At 50.7% G+C, this 21,693-nt stretch overlaps 2 protein-coding genes across 2 annotated transcripts in view; both read right to left on the bottom strand.

Moving 5' to 3' along the window:
- Window positions 1-470, bottom strand: part of prrt1 (proline-rich transmembrane protein 1) — a gene marked incomplete at both ends in the record, with an annotated part of 6,985 nt that extends 6,515 nt beyond the window's left edge. Inside the window, 1 exon segment of the mRNA XM_079749334.1 lies at window positions 452-470. Coding sequence (XP_079605460.1) covers window positions 452-470 — 19 coding nt within the window.
- A 636-nt stretch (window positions 471-1,106) lies between these two features.
- Window positions 1,107-21,673, bottom strand: skic2 (SKI2 subunit of superkiller complex). The gene is made up of 28 exons (XM_079749088.1): window positions 21,628-21,673; window positions 21,100-21,221; window positions 20,467-20,588; window positions 19,276-19,393; window positions 18,748-18,862; window positions 18,367-18,441; window positions 18,054-18,107; window positions 17,763-17,926; window positions 17,166-17,321; window positions 16,037-16,182; window positions 15,631-15,777; window positions 15,211-15,295; window positions 14,658-14,764; window positions 14,087-14,233; window positions 13,109-13,205; window positions 12,369-12,581; window positions 11,701-11,923; window positions 10,848-10,966; window positions 10,374-10,505; window positions 9,666-9,803; window positions 9,335-9,439; window positions 9,071-9,203; window positions 8,578-8,704; window positions 8,034-8,244; window positions 6,505-6,615; window positions 5,100-5,318; window positions 2,816-2,956; window positions 1,107-2,357 (listed from the first exon to the last, which is right to left on the bottom strand). Exons 1-28 carry the CDS (start codon window positions 21,638-21,640, stop codon window positions 2,157-2,159), a joined length of 3,741 nt encoding a protein of 1,246 aa, XP_079605214.1. The 5' UTR covers window positions 21,641-21,673; the 3' UTR covers window positions 1,107-2,156.
- Between the last annotated feature and the right edge of the window lie 20 nt (window positions 21,674-21,693).

Below are 21,693 nucleotides of genomic sequence, written 5' to 3'. Positions count from 1 at the left end.
AAGGGAGCGTGTAGTGTAGGCCGAGGCGGACGGACGCGCGGATGCGCGGCACAACGTCGCGCGTAACCGGCGCGTTGCAGATAAACAGCGGAGCGGACGAAATGGATGAGGCTGACAAAGGCGACTGGAAAAGATCTCATCATCACAGCCGCTGAGGAGAACACCAGCAGCACGAAACACACACACACACACACACAAACACACACACACACACACACACACACACCCACACACACAAGCAGTATAACAGCCTCCAGTACATCGTTATACTGGAGAGAAACACGGCCACCGCGTCCAGTGTTGATAGATTTGATCCATCACCAGATCGGCAGATGGAGATGGAGAGGGTTAGGGGAGGGGGGGAAGTGGCTTAATTAAGATATCAATTACAGCACATGAAGAAAAAAAAAGCGCAACTTCATCGCGTGAACGCAAAAAAAAAGAAGCTTACCGTGTTTCTCCGACGACATGCTCGGCAGTGTGATCGACTCTCCCCTCGTAACGGTGTTTCAATCCAACTCCAGAGGCGGACCGAGAGCTCACAACAATACTGACTTTTGTTTAAAACATGACATCTTCAAGACGTCCCCATGCCAGCCGCCGTGATCAGATCTCCAAATTCGCTCTCTCCTTTTGTATGTCTCAGAATCAAATGAGGTTATTTTAATAAGCGAGGTGGTTGTGTTTCGTCCTTTCTTGATATTCCCGTCACTGGCTCATCCACAGCCCATGGATGTGATCCACCGCAGAGACTGGCTTCTCCACCGTGTGGCGTTATTACACTGAATTAATGAGACGCTGCGTCTTAAAGCGATAGGCACCACGGGCCGGCAGGAAACGAGGACTTATAAGGAGATCAATTTAGATTGACAGTCGGGGTGGTGTTTTTTGATGAACTAATGATTTAGGATTTAGCCTCTGTCATAGATCTTCTTCTGGCCGTTTGATTCATGACAGGCTGCCAACTGAAGAACAACAGGCCAGCTGTATCTGTTGTTAGTATAGTACCCCCAGTATAGTAGTATAATAACTACACCATAACACACTGAATGGATGAAGCAGTTGTGATTGGATGGGGAAGACAAGGCAGACAGGACTGTGCGTTTTGAATGCAGTGGATTTTATGGTTATAAATTACAATCAACGTTTTATTTTCCAGGGCCCCCTTGTGAAAGAGATCAATGGGATTTCACCTGGTTACATAAAGGAAAAAAAAAGCAGCTTTGGTCGGTTGTCTTAAGAGCGTTTCCCTTTACAGTTTCAGGGTTTCAGGACAGACTGACAATGTAAACAGCACTTTTAATAGGCACAGACTGCTTCCGCTAGCTAGCATTCCTCTCAGATAACTACACAAGCCTCCATTCAACACAAACGTATTCTCTCTCTTTCTCGGGCGCAACGCCCACACACCAACACACACAGACACACATGCATACGCCCACACACAGACACGCACACCCAGCCACCCACACACACTCTCCTCCTTGCCCTCCGTCTTCTCCGATCCTCCCACACGTCCCTCCGTCTCAACAGAGGGTGTAGAGGGAGGCGGTGAACACAAAGTCCCTCCTCCTCCTCCTCCTCCTCCTCAACTGGGTGCGGAGGGTGGCACTGAAAACAATGGGCCCTCTCCTCTCTTCCTCCTCTGCTTCTCCACTCTTCCTCCTCCTCCTCCATCAGTGGGTGTAGAGGGAGGCGGTGAACTCTCCTCCTCCTCCTCCTTCTCTCCTCCTTCCTCAGTGGGTGTAGAGGGAGGAGGTGAACTCTCCTCCTCCTCCTCCTCCTTTTCTCCTCCTTCCTCAGTGGGTGTAGAGGGAGGAGGTGAACTCTCCTCCTCCTCCTCCTTCTCTCCTCCTTCCTCAGTGGGTGTAGAGGGAGGCGGTGAACTCTCCTCCTCCTCCTCCTTCTCTCCTCCTTCCTCAGTGGGTGTAGAGAGAGGAGGTGAACTCTCCTCCTCCTCCTTTTCTCCTCCTTCCTCAGTGGGTGTAGACGGAGGAGGTGAACTCTCCTCCTCCTCCTTTTCTCCTCCTTCCTCAGTGGGTGTAGAGGGAGGAGGTGAACTCTCCTCCTCCTCCTCCTCTGTTTCTCCTCCTTCCTCAGTGGGTGTACAGGGAGGCGGTGAACTCTCCTCCTCCTCCTCCTTCTCTCCTCCTTCCTCAGTGGGTGTAGAGGGAGGCGGTGAACACGATGTCGCGGCGGATGGCCAGGGAGGCGCGCTCCATCTTGCTCCCCAGCACCGAGTCGCCGATGATGCGCGCGGCCTGCCGCACCTCTTTCAGCACCTCGTCCAGACGCTGGATGCAGCGCACCACCGTGCCCTCCTGCACGTCCGTCAGCTGGGCGATCTCCGCAAAGGGCTGGAGGAGGGGAAGTGGGGGGGGGAGAAGGAGGAGGCGCAGGGAAAGGGGGGGGAGGAGGAGGAGGAGGAGTGGAAGGGGTCCACAAGGTGATACACAAGTGAATAAAATACAGGTGGAGTCAGGGGGGATACCGAGACTAAAGCTAAGGTACAAGTACACACAGGTGTATACAGGTGAGACAGCTTGACAAGGTACAGGTGAGATACAGAAGGGGCTAAAAGAAGGGCAGACAGACAGACAGACAGACAGAGAGAAAGACAGAGAGACAGACAGACAGAGAGAGAGGAGACAGGCAGACAGACAGAGAGAAAGACAGAGAGAGAGAAGGAGACAGACAGACAGACAGACAGACAGACAGACAGACAGGCAGGCAGACAGACAGGCAGGCAGGCAGGCAGGCAGGCAGGCAGGCAGGCAGGCAGGCAGGCAGGCAGGCAGGCAGGGCGTGGTCTCACCATGCCCCGGGCCCAGCAGTACACCACCTCGGTCAGACCGAACTTCAGCTGAGCCACAAAGTCCTCGGCCGACTGGCCGATCCCACAGTCCCTCTGGAGGTCCCCGATACGCTGGGCCACCGCCACCACCTGCTTGATACCCTGTAGCGGGGGGGAGGGGGGAGACAGAGAGAGAGAGAGGAGCAAGTAGAGAGGGACAGGCAGCAGGTACAGAGACAGAGAGACAGAGAGAGAGAGAGGAGCAAGTAGAGAGAGACAGGCAGCAGGTACAGAGACAGAGAGACAGAGAGAGAGGGAGAGAATAGAGATGACGTGTGAAAAAGGGGCGAGAATAGAGATGAAGCGAGAGAGTGAGAGAGACAGAGAGTGAGAGAGAGAGAGTGAGAGAGAGAGAGAAAGAGAGAGAGAGAGAGAGAGACAGACACACAGAAGTAAATATAGCGGGAGATCAATAGCAAAGGTAGCTCAGTAGTTTAAAGGCTGACACACAGGAGGCAAAAAGCACGGATACCATTACCTCTCAAAACGTACTGCAGCACCACTCTTTAACCCAGCTCTCAGGCTCTCTCTCACTCTCCAGGGGCCTTGCTCAATGACAACCGTGGAGCTGTGGAGAATTGTACCAGCAACCCTCCCAGTAGCCCGAAGAGCGGCACCACTGCCTGAGCTACAGCCAGCCAACCCCCCCCCCCCCACACACACACACAAACACACACACCTTTCAGCAGCATGACCCCTGATCATTCAATTATTCAAGAGCCACTTTAACCCGGAGCGAGTCTCTGTGAATCCCGATACAGGTCATTACAGCGCAGGTACGGCTTCTCCCTGCAGGCCCACAGGTTCAAACCCAGGAGCTTTGGACGGGAGTCAAAGGAGGAGGAGGAGGAGGAGGAGGAGGAGGAGGAGGAGAGGGAGGACGAGGAGGAGTAGGAGGAGTAGGAGGAGGAGGAGAAGGAGGGAGGGAGGGAGGGAGGGAGCAGGGGATGAGGGAGATTCGATATGAAGAGGGTGGGACACAGTGAAGGACAGGCCGTGAACCTAAAGGTTGGATACGCGGGGGCGTGGACATCGAAATGCATCATGGGATTTGGTGTTTCCAAGTGTTTCATTTAACCTAGCTCTGTCGCTCTCTGGGGTGCCTTGCTCAATGGCAGCCACGGAGCTGGGTCATTACAGCGCAGGGAGGGCTTCTAGCTACAGCGAGCCCGCAGGTTCGAACCCAGGGGCTTTGGGGCTGGGAGTCACACACCGTGTCCACTGTACTGCCCTGTCCTGTACTTAACTGTACTGCACTGTACTGTACTGTCCTCCCTCCTGCCGTCCGCCAACTCATCACGGATGGCTGGATGTCTTCCCTGCTGTCGTGTGCCGTGTCCCCGCTCCACTACCATCGGCCGCGGAAGCGGCAGCGGGATCCCATCGCCGTGGTAACCCAACTCCTCTCCTCATCCTCCTCCTCCTCCTCCTCATCACTTATTCACAACCTCATAGAGCACATCAATGTTGCCGGACCGCTTGAGTGCTCCCTAACGCACGCGCCAAACACACAGAGATGAACAGGTGCAGACACACACATTTTTGTTTTGGGGCTGCCCGAAAACAGATTTGTGGGTGTGTGTGTGTATGTCTTAATGTCAGCCTGTGTGTCTGTGAGTCCTTATGTAACTGTGTGCATTTGCGTGTGCGTGTGTTTGTGTGTGTCTATGTCTGCATTTATGTATGCGTCCTAAAGTAGCTGTCTATGTGTCTGCGTGTGCAGGCGATTGTGTGTGTGTGTGCAAGTGTCTCCATGTCTGCATGTATGTATGCGTCCTTATGTAACTGTGTGGGACTTTGTGCGTGCGACTGCGTGTGTGTGTATGTGTGTGCGTGTGCTTGCGTGTGTGTGTGTGTGAGTCAGTAAGTGGTTTGGTGATTCAGGTGAGAGTGTTGTCTGTAGCCGGGGATGTCAGGACGTGCGGACATCATGTGACCGGCGGTAGAGACTAAACACTACATAACACCCCTCTCCAGTTCCTAGCACGCTGGTTTATTTAGTGTGCTGCTCCTGGTCGGGCCCTCAGCGCCCTCTGCTGGAAACCTCACTGCACTGCACCAGTGACTTTTGACTGCACTCAGCACACGCACAAATCAGTTAGACATTCATCACAAATGACATAACTGACAAAGCTTACAGGAAGGGGTGTCTTGTTCAATGCTGCCTTTCAGAGGATCCAAATTATTGGGTGTTCTGGGTGAACACACACACACACACACAGTCCCTGCTTTGTGGGGACCTCACCTCCTGCAGGGTCTTGGTGATGTGCGGGACCACCTGCGTGTTCTGGGTGAACACCAGGCAGGCCAGCAGGGCGGCGCTCTCCTCTGGCTCCAGGGCGCTTAGGGCGTTCTCGAACAGCAGCTCGGTGAGCAGCAGCTCGTGGCAGCTGATCTGGCACGCCACGCGCCCCTTCAGCTGCACCGCCCCGCCCGAGTCCACGTACTGCAGCGTCTGGAGCACCTGGGGAGGGGGGGGGTCAAAGGTCACGGGGTGATGGTGGCAGGGGTTTGATTTGAGGGTCATCGTCACGCACGGCTCTGTTGAAAGGAGAGGGCTGCTTCAAGGGGGAAGTTCGGAGGAATGGCAAGAGCAACTTTTCTGAACAACTGGATGAAACGTCGGACCCTACACCCGGGATCTGCGCCCTCCATTTGTCCGGTTTGAGAAAATTATGTCCAATCTTCTACACAATGTTTTAACCATGGACCTATTTAAGAAAGGACAGCGGATTAAAATAGGGCGCCCATCAATTCCTATTGTTAGCAATGGGAATTAATGGGCATTTCTAGCATTGTTAGCATTGTAGCATCGGAAGCGGTAGGTCTGATTGAGCACAGTCGCATTGTTCACCGACCATGGAATTATTAGTTACTAACCCCCCAGATGATTCTCTATATGTGATCTTTAATTGCACTCCTCCTGCAATCCGGGCAACAATTAACAATTATTATAAACAACATTTGTTACACTACGACTCTGTTCAGCTGCCCACCCCTCCTTTCCCTGAAAAAAATAAAACCCTAACCCTATAAAGATAATTATGAGCCTTTGATTGATATCCAGAGTTTCTTTGTGGAGACACATTCCTGTACCCCACTTATATTGGGGTGAACGGGGATATCTACTTCTGGGCCCCTTGAACCGGGGGACCCGTCCACAGCCCGCTAAAACAGCTGCGATACCAGGCTTGGCCTCTGAGCACTGGTGGATTGAGGAAGTATGTGCTGTTCCTGGGGGCCTGGTTTTAACTGAGTTAACGAACCAGAAGTGTCTGAGGTTAGAAAACAGAACCAGATGATTCCCTGTCATGTTTGTATTGATCCTAGCTGATTGGATGGACTTTTAGGCAATTTGATATCATTCGATTAATGCTCTCAACAGATATGATTAAAAGTAATTTTATGAGGCTCAAGCGATTCAATGTTTAATCTCAAAGGATTTGATTCCATGAACAACCTTTAACAAACAGTTATCAAACTATACAGCGCTATTAACGGCGATATAGTGTTGACGGTAATAGCATACTTTTTACCCTAAAGTATGTTTCTGTTGTATTCCATATCCTAAAAAACATTATTTGTAATCCACAAACCATACTCTGCGATCTGTGATCTGCGATCTATAATCAATAATGTGTGATCCATACCTTGATCCTCTGGTGGTACTCGGGGAGCAGGGACAGCGATTGGTCGGAAACCAGGAAGAGCAGTTTGTCCAGCTCTTCCTGCACACCGAACCTCTCCTGCACACGAGCAAACTGCAATACACACACACACACACACACACACACACACACACACACACGCACACACAATATGAGGAATTATGAATGTATTACACAATTAACAAGTCCCTTTTCACCTCTTAATAAACACCAGTCTAACACTATGGGTGTAGGCTTGGTACTCCAGCTAGGCCTGACACCTTTGTATCCTTCCAGGCAATTAGAGAAAGAGTGTCACAGTGATACATAGAGAGATAGATGGAGATGAGATTGATAGAAAGATATACAGGTATATACAGAGATGAAGACGAGATCGAGAAATAAATAGAGATGAGGTGAGAGAAACAGAGATACAGAGACCAAGATAGAGTTGAGCCAGATGGATAGATTTAGAGATGAAAGTGATGAGCGATATATGTACAGAGATGAAGACGAGAAAGACATAGATATATATAAAGAAAGAGAATGAACACATAGAGATTTAGAGGGAGAGACAGAGATGAGATAGAGGTATATAGAGAGTGCGACAGAGAGACAATAAGGGATAGAGACAGCGAGAAGGAGAAGGAGAAAGAAAGAGATTGGGAGAAAGATGTCAAGTAGGGGAGATGGGGTGGATATAGAGAGCATGAGAGACAGACGGAGCGAGAGCGATGTTGTAATGGTGTTTATTAAAGGCTCTAGTCAGCAGGCCAGTGGTGATTATAATGGTGATTAATACATCCAGCTGCGAACAGGCTTCCTACACATTGCTGTAACCATGGAGATGCAACCGCCAATGAGAGCAGCGCTCCGGATAGAAGCGCAGCTAGAAGCTAGCCTAGCGTGGACAAAGCCTAGCATGAAGCTAATATTGCATGGAGCCAGACTAGCATGAAGCTAGCCTAGCATGAAGCAAGATTAACAAGAAGCTAGCCTAGCGTGGAGCAAGATTAGCATGAAGCTAGCCTAGTATGAAGCTAGCCTAGCATGAAGCAAGACTAGCATGAAGCTAGCCTAGCATGAAGCAAGATTAGCAAGAAGCTAGCCTAGCGTGGAGCAAGATTAGCATGAAGCTAGCCTAGTATGAAGCTAGCCTTGCGTGATGCAAGACTAGCATGAATCCAGCCTAGCCTGGCCCTTATTTCGCGCTCTTGTGGTTATTTCCCCTTATTTACGCTACCTGTAAGCGGTTCATTAGGGTCAGCCTAATGATCACACAACTGACACAGCACTTCCACACGATTCTCTGGGGATCAGCGCTGATCACAGGTCTCCATGGATCCACTCTGGTCGAGTGCGTCATGATAAACTGACCCGGGACCGGGCCTAACACAATTGGACCCGACCCGGACCCAATTGGCCACGATGAGACGGTGACCCTAACTCGTACCCGACCGGGGTCGGTCCTGGACCCTAGGCTCCAGGTAGACCCGTTACACACACACACACACACACACACACACACACACCTGCTCGGTGAAGGTTGGGGAGTGGGTGCAGTTGAAGTCCTTGAGGCCGTCGTTGAGCGCCCGCATCCTCATGGACGCCTCCACCACCCCCACGCTCTTCAGCTGGAGGTCGTTCACGGGGTCCAGGGTCGCCAGCCCGCCCGGGTTGGCCTCGGCCAATCGCAGGAGCTCTTGCGTCGCCGTGGAGATGGCCTGCCCCGGGGGGTCGTGCCTGGGGTAGGGAGAGGGAGGGAGAGCGAGAGAGGCTGTGAGATTTAATAAACGTATATAAATACACGGAAAAGTGTGTGTGTGTGTGTGTGTGTGTGTGTGTGTGTGTGTGTGTGTGTGTGTGTGTGTGTGTGTGTGTGTGTGTGTGTGCGAGTGTGTGTGTGTGCGTGTGTGCGTGTGTGTGTGGTAGGGGGCAGGGGTATTGTATGTAACGGGGGAAGGAAGGACGTTTGGACATCATGTGACCATTGCAAGCCAATCGAACCTCAGGGTGTACACGCCCAGGTGTGATGTCACTAATGGATCCTTTTCTCGGCGGCCTGGGTGTTCTCACCTGAAGCGCGGCTGCTGCCTCTTGTTGTAGTTGTCGATGATGCGGTCGGGGATCACCTTCAGGGTCTTCACCGTGATGCCGGAGATCTCCGTGGGCTTCAGCTTCTGGACCGTGTGACTGCAGGGCCCTGGGGGAGGAGGAGGAGGAGGAGGAGGAGGAGGAGGAGGAAGAGGAGGATATGAGAGATGAGAGGAGGGGAGAGGAAAGGAGAGAAGGAGAGAGATTAAAGGATTGGAGAGGAGAGCAGGAGGGGGTTATGAGGGAAGAGGAGGAGAGAGATGAGAGAAGAGGAGGAGAGAGACAAAGGAAAAGGGGACAGAGGAGAACAGGGATGGAGAGGCGGCAGAGGAGAAAAAGAGAACACTGAATGCAGCTGTATCCTTCAGTAGACATTCACCTAGCATCTCACGAAAGACTTAACAGCGCCTGTGTGCAGAAGAGGTGCTAAGCTAACGTAGAGCTAGTTCGAGAGAGCAGAGGCTCAGGGAGAAACCTTCTGGGACGAAGAGGGCGGAGGTGTGGACGGGAGGAGGAGCCCGGTTGGAGGAGCTGCCCTCCTCTTCCTCGTTCCCCTTTTCACAGATGATCAGAGCCGTGAAGGTCCGGTTCACAGAGTCATTGGACACCTGGAGGGAGGAAGGGAGGTTAATACAAATGTGACCCGACAAGAAAATGTTGCAAAATTCTACTACTGCAACCAATAAATAACGTGACTACACACACACACACACACACACACACACACACACACACAAACCTGCAGGATGACTCCGAGGGCGTTGGGATGCTGGTTGCTGTTGACGACGATGACTCTGCCTGTAGACAGGGCCTTCAGACCACTGACCGACTCCAGGGTGGCCCGCTGACAGACAGACGGACAGACAGAGATAGACATGAACGGGTACAAATATGTTTATGAGCAACAAACATATCCGTGCACATTTCCGTGTGTTTGTGCAGGTGGGCGTGCGTGCTTGCGAGTCTTTGTCTGTGTCTGTGTCTGTGTGTGTGTGTGTGTGTGTGTCTGTGTGTGTGTGTGTGTGTGTGTGTGTGTGTGTGCGTGCGTGTGCGTGTGTGTGTGCGTGAACCTGTAGGACACCGGCCGTGAGCTGTAGCTCGGTGACGGTGTGGTAGTAGGGCACCAGGTCGGACAGCTGTCCTCCCGTCTCCAGAGGAGGCAGGGTGGACAGCACCCCTTTCAGCTCCCTGATCCTCTTCTCCTGGGCCTGGAGCAGGAGCAGGAGCAGGAGGAGGTGGAGGAGGAGGAAGAAGAGGGGGAGGAGGAGAAGAGGAGAGGAGGAGATGTTAGTTAGTGCCCATTGAATTATAAAATGCTGTTAGTGTGGTTGAATGTTTTCCTCAAGTATTTGATGTACTTTGTGTACATTATTCTGAAGAATGATGTCCTGGTTTTGCATTTGTGTGTAACATGTTTTGCAACTGTCCTGCCCCAGCCAAATCACACCAGGTGTGCACTATCAGGGCCTCTACCTGGGTGTTACCTGTCCACCAGGTTTGTAGTATAAGGGTCTATACCTGGGTGTTACCTGTCCACCAGGTGTGTTACTTGTCCACCCGGTGTGCACTATCAGGGCCTCTACCTGGGTGTTACCTGTCCACCAGGTGTGTTACCTGTCCACCAGGTGTGCACTATCAGGGCCTCTACCTGGGTGTTACCTGTCCACCAGGTGTGTTACCTGTCCACCAGGTGTACACTATCAGGGCCTCTACCTGGGTGTTACCTGTCCACCAGGTGTGTTACCTGTCCACCAGGTGTGCACTATCAGGGCCTCTACCTGGGTGTCTCGGTGGTTCTCGGAGAAGCTCCTCCTCATCATGTCCGTGACCCTGAGCGCCTCCACCCTGAGCAGGTTGAGGATCATGGTGTAGGTCAGCCTGAACTGGGACTGCAGCACCGTGGGCTTACCCTGGGGGCCACAACATGAGGTCAACACGACAGATACATGACAGGGATCCGTATGTTCCAGACCCCAAGATTAGTGTACCCACAGCGACGGATGACTTATGGTAAAAGTCTTTGAATAGCGACTACTTAAAAAGAAATCTGCATTTTCCTCAAGGGATTATTACAATTAATCATCTCATCTTTGATACCTTGTTAGAATAAAGAAGAATTCTGTGGGTTTTTGTTATTTTAGAGTGAAAAGGGTATGAGACAGCCTATTGAATTGTGATCATTTGAGTTGATCTAAAGTGAAAAGAGTAGGTAGCCTGTTGCATTGTGGGAATGTGAGTTTCTTTGAGCTCACCAGCATCATGACGTGGAGGTCCGCCATCTCGTGCGGGCCCTTCTTACACAGGATGATGACAGTCCCCGTGGCGTCGAGGCCCCTCCTACCGGCGCGGCCTGCCATCTGGATGTACTCTCCTAGAGGGGGGAGGCATTGGAGAGGGTGAGGAGGAGAGGGTGAGGAGGAGAGGGTGAGGAGGAAAGGAGAGGGGGAGAGGAGAGGGTGAGGACAAGAGGGTGAGGAGGAAAGGAGATGGGGAGAGGAGAGGGTGAGGAGGAGAGGAGCGGGTGAGGACGAGAGGGTGAGGAGAGGAGGGTGAGGAGGAAAGGAGAGGGGGAGAGGAGAGGGTGAGGAGGAGAGGGTGAGGAGGAGAGGGTGAGGAGGAAAGGAGAGGGGGAGAGGAGAGGGTGAGGAGGAGAGGAGAGGGTGAGGAGGAGAGGGTGAGGAGGAGATGGTGAGGAGGAAAGGAGAGGGTGAGGAGGAGAGGGTGAGGAGGAGAGGGTGAGGAGGAAAGGAGAGGGGGAGAAGAGAGGGTGAGGAGGAGAGGGTGAGGAGGAAAGGAGAGGGTGAGGACAAGAGGGGGAGGAGGAAAGGAGAGGGTGAGGAGGAGAGGAGAGGGTGAGGAGGAGAGGGTGAGGAGGAAAGGAGAGGGTGAGGAGGAGAGGGTGAGGAGGAAAGGAGAGGGTGAGGAGGAAAGGAGAGGGTGAGGAGGAGAGGGTGAGGGGGAGAGGGTGAAGAGGAGAGGAGAGGGTGAGGAGGAGAGGGTGAGGAGGAGAGGGGGAGGAGGAAAGGAGAGGGTGAGGAGGAGAGAACAGGGGTGAAGAGAGGAGGAGAAGAGAAGAGGAGAGGTGCTGTGTGTGTAGTTGCGCACCGGGCAGCAGGTTCCTGAAGCCGGTCCCGTCGTGCTTCCGGATGCTGTCGAACACCACGGTGCGGGCGGGCATGTTGACGCCCATGGCGAAGGTCTCGGTGGCGAACAGCACCTTCACCAGGCCGCGCGAGAACAGCATCTCGATCACCTCCTTGAGGATGGGCAGGATGCCGCTGTGGTGCACGGCCACGCCCCGCTTCAGCAGGTCCCTCATCAGCAGGATCTACCACGGAGAGGGCCGGAGGAGCACCGCTAAGCTAAACGGCTAACAGCTAATAGCTCTTCACTGTGTTGCAAGGAAATGATGTGTACCAGAAAAACAGACCAAACAAACTGAACATCCCGCCTTCCTGGGGGGCAACTTGGGAGCCGCTTTATCTGAGACTCCTCCCATACCCGAGGAGAAAACCGTACCCTTACTTGCTTGCTAAGACCCCCTCTGATCTTCCATCTATGGCTCCACCCATAGCCGTTTCCCCACCTTTATATGGTCCTTCCTGTCCGTTGGCCCCCTCCTAACTGCTGCCCCTCTGATACCCGTTATTTCAGGTTTCTCTTCTTTTTTTAGCCCCTCCCACCGGCGAGCCCATAGCCCCCTCCAACCTCCTGCCTCCCGCCCCCCCCTCCCATTGACCCAGACCCTCCCGCCCAGGGACCCCTCCCCCTACCTGGGGCAGGTTGCGGTCGGCGCCCCGGAGCCGGCTGATGCTCTTGGTGAAGAAGGAGTGGATCTCGGCCTTCTCCACCGAGCTGGTCATGTCCATGGAGGCCAGCGAGCGCGCGTTGTCGTCGCAGCGCGTCCGCGAGAAGGTGAACGCCACCACGGGGGTCTGCTGCCGCGACGTCAGGAAGTGGAGCAGGGAGAGCCACACCGCCTTGTCCTGAGAGGGGGGGGAGAGGGAGGGAGAGAGAGAGAGAGAGAGAGAGAGAAGGAGAGTGAGAGAGAGAAACAAAGAGAGAGAGAGAAGGGGTGAGGAGAGAGAGAGAGAGAGAAGGGGTGAGGAGAGAGAGAGAGAGAGAGAGAGAGAGACAGAGAGAAGGGGTGAGGAGAGAGAGAGAGAGAGAGAGAGAAGGAGAGCGAGAGAGAGAAACAAAGAGAGAGAGAGAAGGGGTGAGGAGAGAGAGAGAGAGAGAGAGAGAGAGAGAAGGGGTGAGGAAAGAGAGAGAGAGAGAGAGAGAAGGAGAGCGAGAGAGAGAAACAAAGAGAGAGAGAAGGGGTGAGGAGAGAGAGAGAGAGAGAGAGAGAGAGAGAGAGAGAGAGAGAGAGAGAGAGAAATAAAAGTAAAACACCAAAAATGTATAGATTTTTTTTTAAGCCCTGATCTAAACCACCAGAGCAATGCGGGACAAATCTTGAAATACAACACCTTCGAGACAGCAGTGATACCGACCAAATAAGAGATCTCACCTGATTGGCCGTCGTGGCCTGGGACGCGTTCTTGGTGCCGAACGACTGGGCGTGTTTGCTTGTGCGTTCCTTCTTGGCCTCTACCGCCGCGTAGTACCTAGGAGACGAGCCATCCAGAAAGAGTTCGATCATCCTCCGTTACCTTGTCTGTCTGAGACCCTACTACGAAGACTCAGGGCCCGGCCTCTGGTTTCAGTAGACACTCGGACCCTTCTGATGTGGTGTGGAAGCTGTTGTGGGGTCATAAGCTAGCCTAAAGGGATCTGCTTTGAACCTGCTTTATGGATGTTGAGTCCTCTCTTCACACACTTTAGACGTTATATATTGTTCTTATATAAATCGCTCATTTAATATCTGTAAAATATTTTTCGTTTTGGGTTTTTGTTGGCTATGTATTGGTAACATGGTTATACTTATGTATTATATATTCTACATGTGTGCTTCTGGAGAAAAAAAGAGCATGTATGGAATGTTCTGGAAGTTCTTAAACATTCCAGAACAAAACACATACAAAAGAAACCACAACTGCAGATGGAATGTTCCAGGAGTTACCAGAAATCAAACTACGTCTGGAAAGTTCTGGAATGCTCTGAAAGTTTCCATAACATTACAGAACTACAAATGTAAGGTTCCGGAAGTTACCATAGACCCGTCCCGTGTGGGAAGCCTATAGAGTGGGTACCCCCAGCCCATTCTGCTGGCGATTTGAATTCGCCCTGCAGGAGGGTCCGGAGAAAAAAGCGATACAATTCTTTCTGCTTCCGATACGCTTTTGCGGGAGCCAATCACCAATCTGGCTTTTCCCCCTGGCACGCTATTGGCTGGTTTAACACAATGACGACAGGGGAGCGACGGCAGGCAGCCAACTGCGTACGGAGTCATTTGAACTACGCCCATTGGTCACACCTCTTACTGAAAAAAATGACAGCAGACTCCCCGGACCAAGCTCAATCGGCGATAGCAGGCTAGGAAGCCTACCCTTTGGTGAGGAAGTTCCCGGTGGGGTCGAGCAGCAGGAAGAGCTCCTTCTGCGTCTTGCTGCTGTTCCCCGTGTACAGGAAGTGCTCCAGGGGCACCGGCCTCTTGGCCGTGCTGATCACATAGATGTGCTTCTTCTTGATGCGGCTGGACCGCAACACACACACACACACACACACACACACAGACACAGAGACACACGCACACGCACAGACATAGACAGACACACACACACACACACACACACACACACACACACACACACACACACACACAGACACACACAAACGCACAGACATAGACACACACACACACACACACACACACACACACACACACACACACACACACACACACTGTGTTATGACGTTATAATCTCACTTTTCTAGATAGGTCCTTGTTTTATAAGCATTCGCTAAATTTGAGGGACTTTGTTTTATAAATCCTTTGAAACATTTTAACCAAAAAATAAATGCTTTTGGGTTCACTGGCTCATTAACACTTTAATCATAAGAAACAGTATAAGTAGTACATTTGGACGGATTATGATTTGATCTATAGGACCGCCTACCCGATCCACTCGCTGAACTCCAGGGCGTTGGGCACGGTGGCGCTCAGCAGAATGATGCTAACGTGGTCCGGCAGCATGATCAACACCTCCTCCCACACCACGCCTCTCTGGGGACGGGACGCCCGTTAGCAGGCCATTAGCCAGACATTTGCAACGCATTAGCGAGACATTAGCAAGGCATCCAGCCTAACAATAGACAGATGCTAACAAATGAATAGGTAGACATTAGCAAGGCATTAGCGAGATATTAGAGAGGCGTCAGTCTAACATTAGCCAGATGTTAACAAATAAATAGGTAGACATTAGCAAGGCATTAGCGAGATATTAGAGAGGCGTCAGCCTAACATTAGCCAGATGTTTGAAGTGCATCAGGCCAGCGTTTGTCAGAGTTTAATCAAGACTAACAAGACACCTCAGATCTACAAAACGAGTTATTCTTAATAGACGTAAATAATCTTCATCAATAAATCCAGCTTTGTGGATCTCAGGTGAGCCTAGCTTGAGGAGGACGGTTCAGTCTCATCACTGTCTGAATGGAAAGGTGTGCTCTGACCTCGGTGTCGTTGATGTAGTGGACCTCGTCGAAGATCACCCACTCCAGGTCCCGGATGACCTCTGAGCCGTTGTAGAGCATGGACCTAGAGAGGGGTAGGGGGACAGGGGTCAAACACACCACCGTGACATCCAACACCATCTTGTTTTGCCTGTATGAAGCTATGTCAATTATGGCACCCATTGCACTCCTGGTCATCCCTGGAAGGAGGGATCCCCCACACTCTTCTCAAGATTTCTTCCTTGCTAATTAAGGGAGTTTTCTCTTGCCCTCTGGGGGGCTAGGGACAGGGGGGATAGTCATAGATACTGTATACGGCCTGCTAAGCCCTTTGAGAATGTACCTGTGACATAGGGCTATACTAATCAAATTTAATTGAATTGAATTGAATCTGAGACCTGGTGTGGTTGTCTTGGGTACCTGAGGATCTCGGTGGTCATGATGAGACAGGAGGACTCTGGGCTGATCTGGACGTCGCCCGTCAACAGCCCCACGTCTGCGAACGTGTTCTTGAAGTCTCGGAACTTCTGGTTGGACAGGGCCTTGATGGGGGAGGTGTAGATCGTCCTATGGGAAGCCGGGAATCAAGACAAGAGCTTGGTTAGGTTGCGGCGGTCTGAGAGATGAGTTGTAGGGGAAATGTAAAAAAAATATATTCTATCAAAAAAAATACGAAAATATATGCCCAATCTTACCTAATAATTAAAAAATATATATAAAGTATTTTGGTCATGTGTTCCTGGTCATGTGATCCTGGTCTAGCTGCACCTGGTCATGTGATCCTGGTCTAGCCGTAACTGGTCATGTGATCCTGGTCTAGCCGTACCTGGTCATGTGTTTCTGGGAGAGGGCGATGGCGTACTCGGCCACCACCGTCTTCCCGGCGGAGGTGTGCGCCGCTACGAACACCGACTCGTGGGCCTCCAGCCGCAGGATGGCCTGCTTCTGGAAGACGTCCGGCTCGAAGGGCCACTGGGGGACAGACAGCAGGACATTAACACACACACACACCCACCAGGACTCAGATTAACACACACACACCAGGACTCACATTAACACACACACACACACACACACCAGGACTCACATTAACACACACACACCAGGACTCACACACACACACACACACACCCGGACTCACATTAACACACACACACACCAGGACTCACATGAACACACACACACACACCAGGACTCACATTAACACACACACACCAGGACTCACACACACACACACACACCCGGACTCACATTAACACACACACACACCAGGACTCACATGAACACACACACACACACCAGGACTCACATTAACACACACACACCAGGACTCACATTAACACACACACACACACCAGGACTCACATTAACACACACACACCAGGACTCACAAACACACACACACCAGGACTCACATTAACACACACACACCAGGACTCACATTAACACACACACACACACACACACCAGGACTCACATTAACACACACACACACACACACACACACACACACACTAGAAGCAACACACCAGGACTCTAATTAACACACACACACACACACACACACACATTGGCAGCGCCACATCAGGACTCACATGAAAACACACACACACACACACACACATATTGGCAGCGCCACATCAGGACGGTTTTAGAATGACCCTCTACTGGCACTGGTCTACAGCCAAACAGGTCGAGACAAGACGAAACTTGTTCTATCATTGCGGCGTGGGGGCAGCAACATTGAGCGGAACGGACACAGTGCTAGTCTGTTGTGCACGGGGAACGGGTTAACCTAGAGAATGTGAGTGCTTGGCAGTTGGTTCTATGAACATCCTTATGGCCTGCTCGTGCTGTCCTCCCACCAATACTAATCAACTTATCCGCTATGCTTCTGTTACGGTGTATGACAACCAAAGCTCATCCGGGGGCCGTGGAGTGTGATGGCGACCCACCTTGAAGGCGGGGTTGGGGATGCGTTTGTAGAAGTCCAGGCAGGGCGAGGAGATGTCTACGGGGATGGCCCATTTCTTGGTGCTCTCCGGCTCCCCCGGTGGTTTAGCCTTGGCCTCCAGCCCCTTTGCCGAGGCTGCAGCGGGCGGGCCAGTGTCCTGGGGGTGTCAAGGAGAACCGAGGGGGCTATATGTGAGGAGGACAGGTAGTTTACAGGGGCCTACAGGTGACGGAGCTGAAGATCTCTGACCTCAAGTTCAGAGATCGTTCATATTAGTGTAGCTAACTAGTGCTACTGAAACTAGTGTTCAGATTGCAAGTATTTCATACAAAAACAAAAAGGCCAATGCGAGTCAAACATAAATAAATGTAAATATATGTTTAATATTTAATTTTTAAGGCGTTCCATGCGTCTGTATTCTCTGTTAGTCGGGTAAAATGACAGAAACATACGTAGTCATCTAATGTAGACTCTATGAATATGAAATACCAAACCCTTCTCTGGTTCCCAACTAGAGGTTTGGAACCATTGTAGTGCTAACTTCCTGCCTAACGTGCTAACTTCCTGTCTAACGTGCCAACTTCCTGTCCGCGCGTACCTTGATGCCCAGGTCTTCCAGGCTGTTGGTGCGGGGCAGCTTGGCCTTCTCCCCTCCCCCTCCGCCCACTTCCTGCTCCACCACCTCTGGCTCCAGAGTCATGATGTCATCAAAGGAGGACAGCAGCGTCATGAGGTTCACCTCTGGCTTGGCCAAGGTGGTGTCTGCACGGCAACAGAGAGAGAGAGAGAGAGAGATCGACCAATCACATTGAAGCATACTGGTAATATGGTTTGCGGTGTTGCGTGGTGTTGTGTTAATTGTAAACTGTGATGGCGGTAATGGTCGTGCCTTTGCCGCTGAAGTCCATCCCTGCTTTGAGTCCAGGGGGGACCTGCAGGAGACCTGGAGAGAGAGAGAGAGAGACATGTCAGGAAATGACAGCGGGTTATTTTGAGGCACTTTAGATATTTTATATTGAGGCATATTGACGTAAGATAAGGCAAAGTAATCAAACACACACACGCACACAGACACACACACACACACGCACACAGACACACACACAAAGACAGACAGACAGACAGACAGACAGACAGACAGACAGACAGACGTTTTGCTATATCGTGTAAGACAATGGACATGTTGAGAGTGAAAAGCGTACCGCTCTCAAAGTCGACGTCCTCCTCCAGCGCCGTCCTCTTCTGGATCTGCTCCAGGCTGAGCTCCTCCATGCCCCCTAATGAAGAAGAGGAGCATCATCATCGTATCCAATCTAGTCTAGGCTTGTCCGACCCAGCCTAGCATCCGGTCCGGTCTCCAGTCTCTAGTCCAGTCCAGTCTAATCCAGTCTATTCTAATCCAATCTCATCAAGTCAAATCCAATCCCATCTGGACGCTAGTCTCTAGTCCCGTTCGGTCCAGTCCGGTCTCTACTTCATTCCAGTCCAGTCATTCCGTTCCCGTCCAGTTCATTCAAGTCTAATCTAATGAACCAATCATGTCCATTCCGGTCAAATCCAGTCCAGTCCACAGTGTGACTGACCCGGCAGGAAGGGGAAGTTGGTGTTGCTGCCCCGCAGGCTCTCTGCGGGGGGGCCAGGCTGGCGCTGGAAGGACAGGGAGTTCTTGGCAGACAGGCCCGTGTCCTCCAACAGCACCTGGGGGAACAAGGCACCGCGTCAGGGTAAGAACACGGCAACACCCCCTGGAAGTGTCGCTAACCCTGGAGGTTTAGCCTTAGCTTAATATGTTATCGGAGACACAACTATCTCAGGTGTTTTATCCAAATGTTTTAGTCATGGATGATAGAATATAGTTGAATATATATTTATTTAATTCTATGCAATGGTATTATATATAACGTCACAGTGCAGAGCAGTTATGTGTGTGTGTGTGTGTGTGTGTGTGTGTGTAATGTTTGTGTAAATGCGAGAGTGGGTGTAGTGTGTGTGTGTGTGTGTGTGTGTGTGTGTGTGTGTGTGTGTGTGTGTGTGTGTGTGTGTGTGTGTGTGTGTGTGTGTGTGTGTGTGTGTGTGTGTGTGTGTGTGTGTGTGTGCATGGTGTGTGCTACCTCTGTGAAGTCCAGCAGCAGGCCAGTGGTGGGGTCTCGGACCACTGACAGCCCGGAGTGGAGCGGTGAGGGGGTGCACTGCAGCAACTTATCCACCTGCACGTCCCTGTGGGACACCCTGCGACACACACACACACACACACACACACACACACAATCACTACCTCTGAGGTCCTCAAGAGAACCAGCATAGCTAAAACAGTTGGGACTTTTTTTTTGGAAATCCACTCAATGTGTCAACAGGGAATCTTAAAGAGGGTGTAATAACAATAATAACATTACATTTGCATTTAGGGGATTTTGCTGACGCTTTTATCCAAAGTGACTTGCAACCATTCATTCATCCATTCACACACGAAGGCGGAGTGAACCACCCAGGGCGACAGACAGCTTGTCAGGAGCAGTCAGGGTGAGGTGCCTTTGTAACGGGTTAAAGAATGCATTTTATATTTTGCGGTTAGGGGAGTTTTATTTCACCAAAATCTTGTATTGTTTGTGGTAATTTATAGGTACTGGGAGATGTGTTTATTGTGAAGGTGCGTCCTCTGTTGGATAGTGGTGGCTATGTGTTAGATTTTCGCGTTCTTTTTTCAGTCTGCATTCCACTTGATTGAGAGAGGTACGTGTCCACAGCAGTGCAATGTGAACTTGAAATATACCTGTTCTAACTTTAGTTTTAGTGGATATGGTAACTTGTATATGTATTTCAGGATGAGTGCACTTAAATTTAGTCATGTTTTGTCAAGAACATTTATGTTTTGTGAGCTTTAGATTGTTAACATAGCTAACCTCGTGGTTTGCGCTCGCCATTTTATCTTTGTGTAGTATAGCCCAAATGTTTCAGTTGTCCTTTTTCTTATGTTAGGCTGGTACATTCCGTGAAGATAGAGCCCTGAATCTTTGCTCTCATTGAACTTGTACAGAATAAAGTGCCATAAATGAACGTCAGCGTCCTGTCGTGAGTGCACCGGAACACAACGCAGTAACTGGCGAATTGCAGGCAGAGCCGGCTACACCTTACTCAGGGACACCTCGACACTCAGCTAAGAGGAGCCGGGGATCGAACCAGCAACCTTTCGGTTACAAGTCAACCCTCTTTACCTCCTGAGTTACTGTCGACCCTGTAACATCCAACATCCAGCATCGAAGCATTCAGGATGGGATTGTTGGTATTGTAGTCATGTGACGTACTTGAGGAACCTGTGGAAGGCAGCGTTTATGTCGTGGAGGGGCAGCCAGGCGGGGTCGGACAGAAACTGTCTCTTTACTTCTGTCTTCAAGTCCACGCTGGTGGGAGGGAGGCCACATGGGAGCTGTAGTCCAAAGAAAAACAGTTAATACAGAACAGAGAACTACAAAAAAATAAGGACATACAGTACAGGCCACTTGTAAGTACACAGTTACATACAGGACAGACTATTAGATTTGTGCACACAAGGATGTATCCAACTTGTATATATTTGTAACTATATTATCCAGCCACACAAACGCAAATCACTTTCCACAGCTTTCTATTAAAATAAATCTCTGCGCTGGCTATTCATCCTTTACCTTCTGATTCACTTATTGTCTGGAATCGATTGTCCTTTAAAAGGTGTACTCATCTTTACGTGATCATTTATGTAAGTATTTTAAACTCTAAAAGGTACACGTCTACAAGATAAACGTTTATTTTGTAGAAAATCAAAAAAAATGTTATTTCTAACTCTATTACAAAAGCACAAGTGTTGTGGTGAAGGGTGCTATGTAATGTTTAAACACTTGCCATGCGAAGCTCATCACATTCTGCATTTAAAGAGTCAAAGGTAACGAGCCGGTACTGACCGTGCTCTGTGGAGGCAGCGGCTGGTCTTCTGGGAGCGGGTGGGTGATGAGCTCGAACCGCCCGGAGCAGCCCATCTCCAGCAGGGAGAGGGGCAGGTCTGTGGGCCCGACGGGGGGTAGCACTGCACACGTTTTGAGAGGAGATTTGAATAACAAAGGCGAAATACACAATGAGTCCATGTACACTTTGGGGCCAGAACGTGACAATACAAAACAAGTCCTATCGCAAAAAAGATACTACATCGCTGTTGACGTTACGCATGCGTTATAATAAAAGAAACATCATCATCATACTGAGGGCCTACGGAGACTAATATCTCACATATCGTCTTCATCGCGTAATTTTTTTTAATACTGTAAAATCTGGTGAATAGGGTAGACCTGGTTGACAACTACGTGTGCGTGGATTCCCGAGGATGAACAGAGCCATTATTTTATTTACCAGCCATGCGAATGATATGCTATTGATAATGTAGGTGCAGTTTGATCGATTTTAATTGATTATCTTTAAGAGGCGTTTGCTCCTACCTGTTCTTTGCATCTCTGTAGTCGACAATGAAAGCAAAAGTTGCCAGACGAATTGCGCCGGAAGTG

This window comes from Pollachius pollachius, assembly GCF_949987615.1.
Source record: "Pollachius pollachius genome assembly, chromosome: 13".
In the NCBI taxonomy this organism is placed as follows: domain Eukaryota; kingdom Metazoa; phylum Chordata; class Actinopteri; order Gadiformes; family Gadidae; genus Pollachius; species Pollachius pollachius.
Note: the sequence above shows the minus strand (reverse complement) of the source record. Positions and strands in the feature narration are given on the sequence as shown.

Coding starts and splice junctions, on each gene's coding strand:
- skic2 (XM_079749088.1), bottom strand. Junction 18,442..18,747: donor CAACTTCCCCTTCCTGCCGG/GTCAGTCACACT, acceptor CTTCTTCATTAG/GGGGCATGGAGGAGCTCAGC. Junction 9,440..9,665: donor TCACGGCCGGTGTCCTACAG/GTTCACGCACAC, acceptor TCTGTCTGTCAG/CGGGCCACCCTGGAGTCGGT.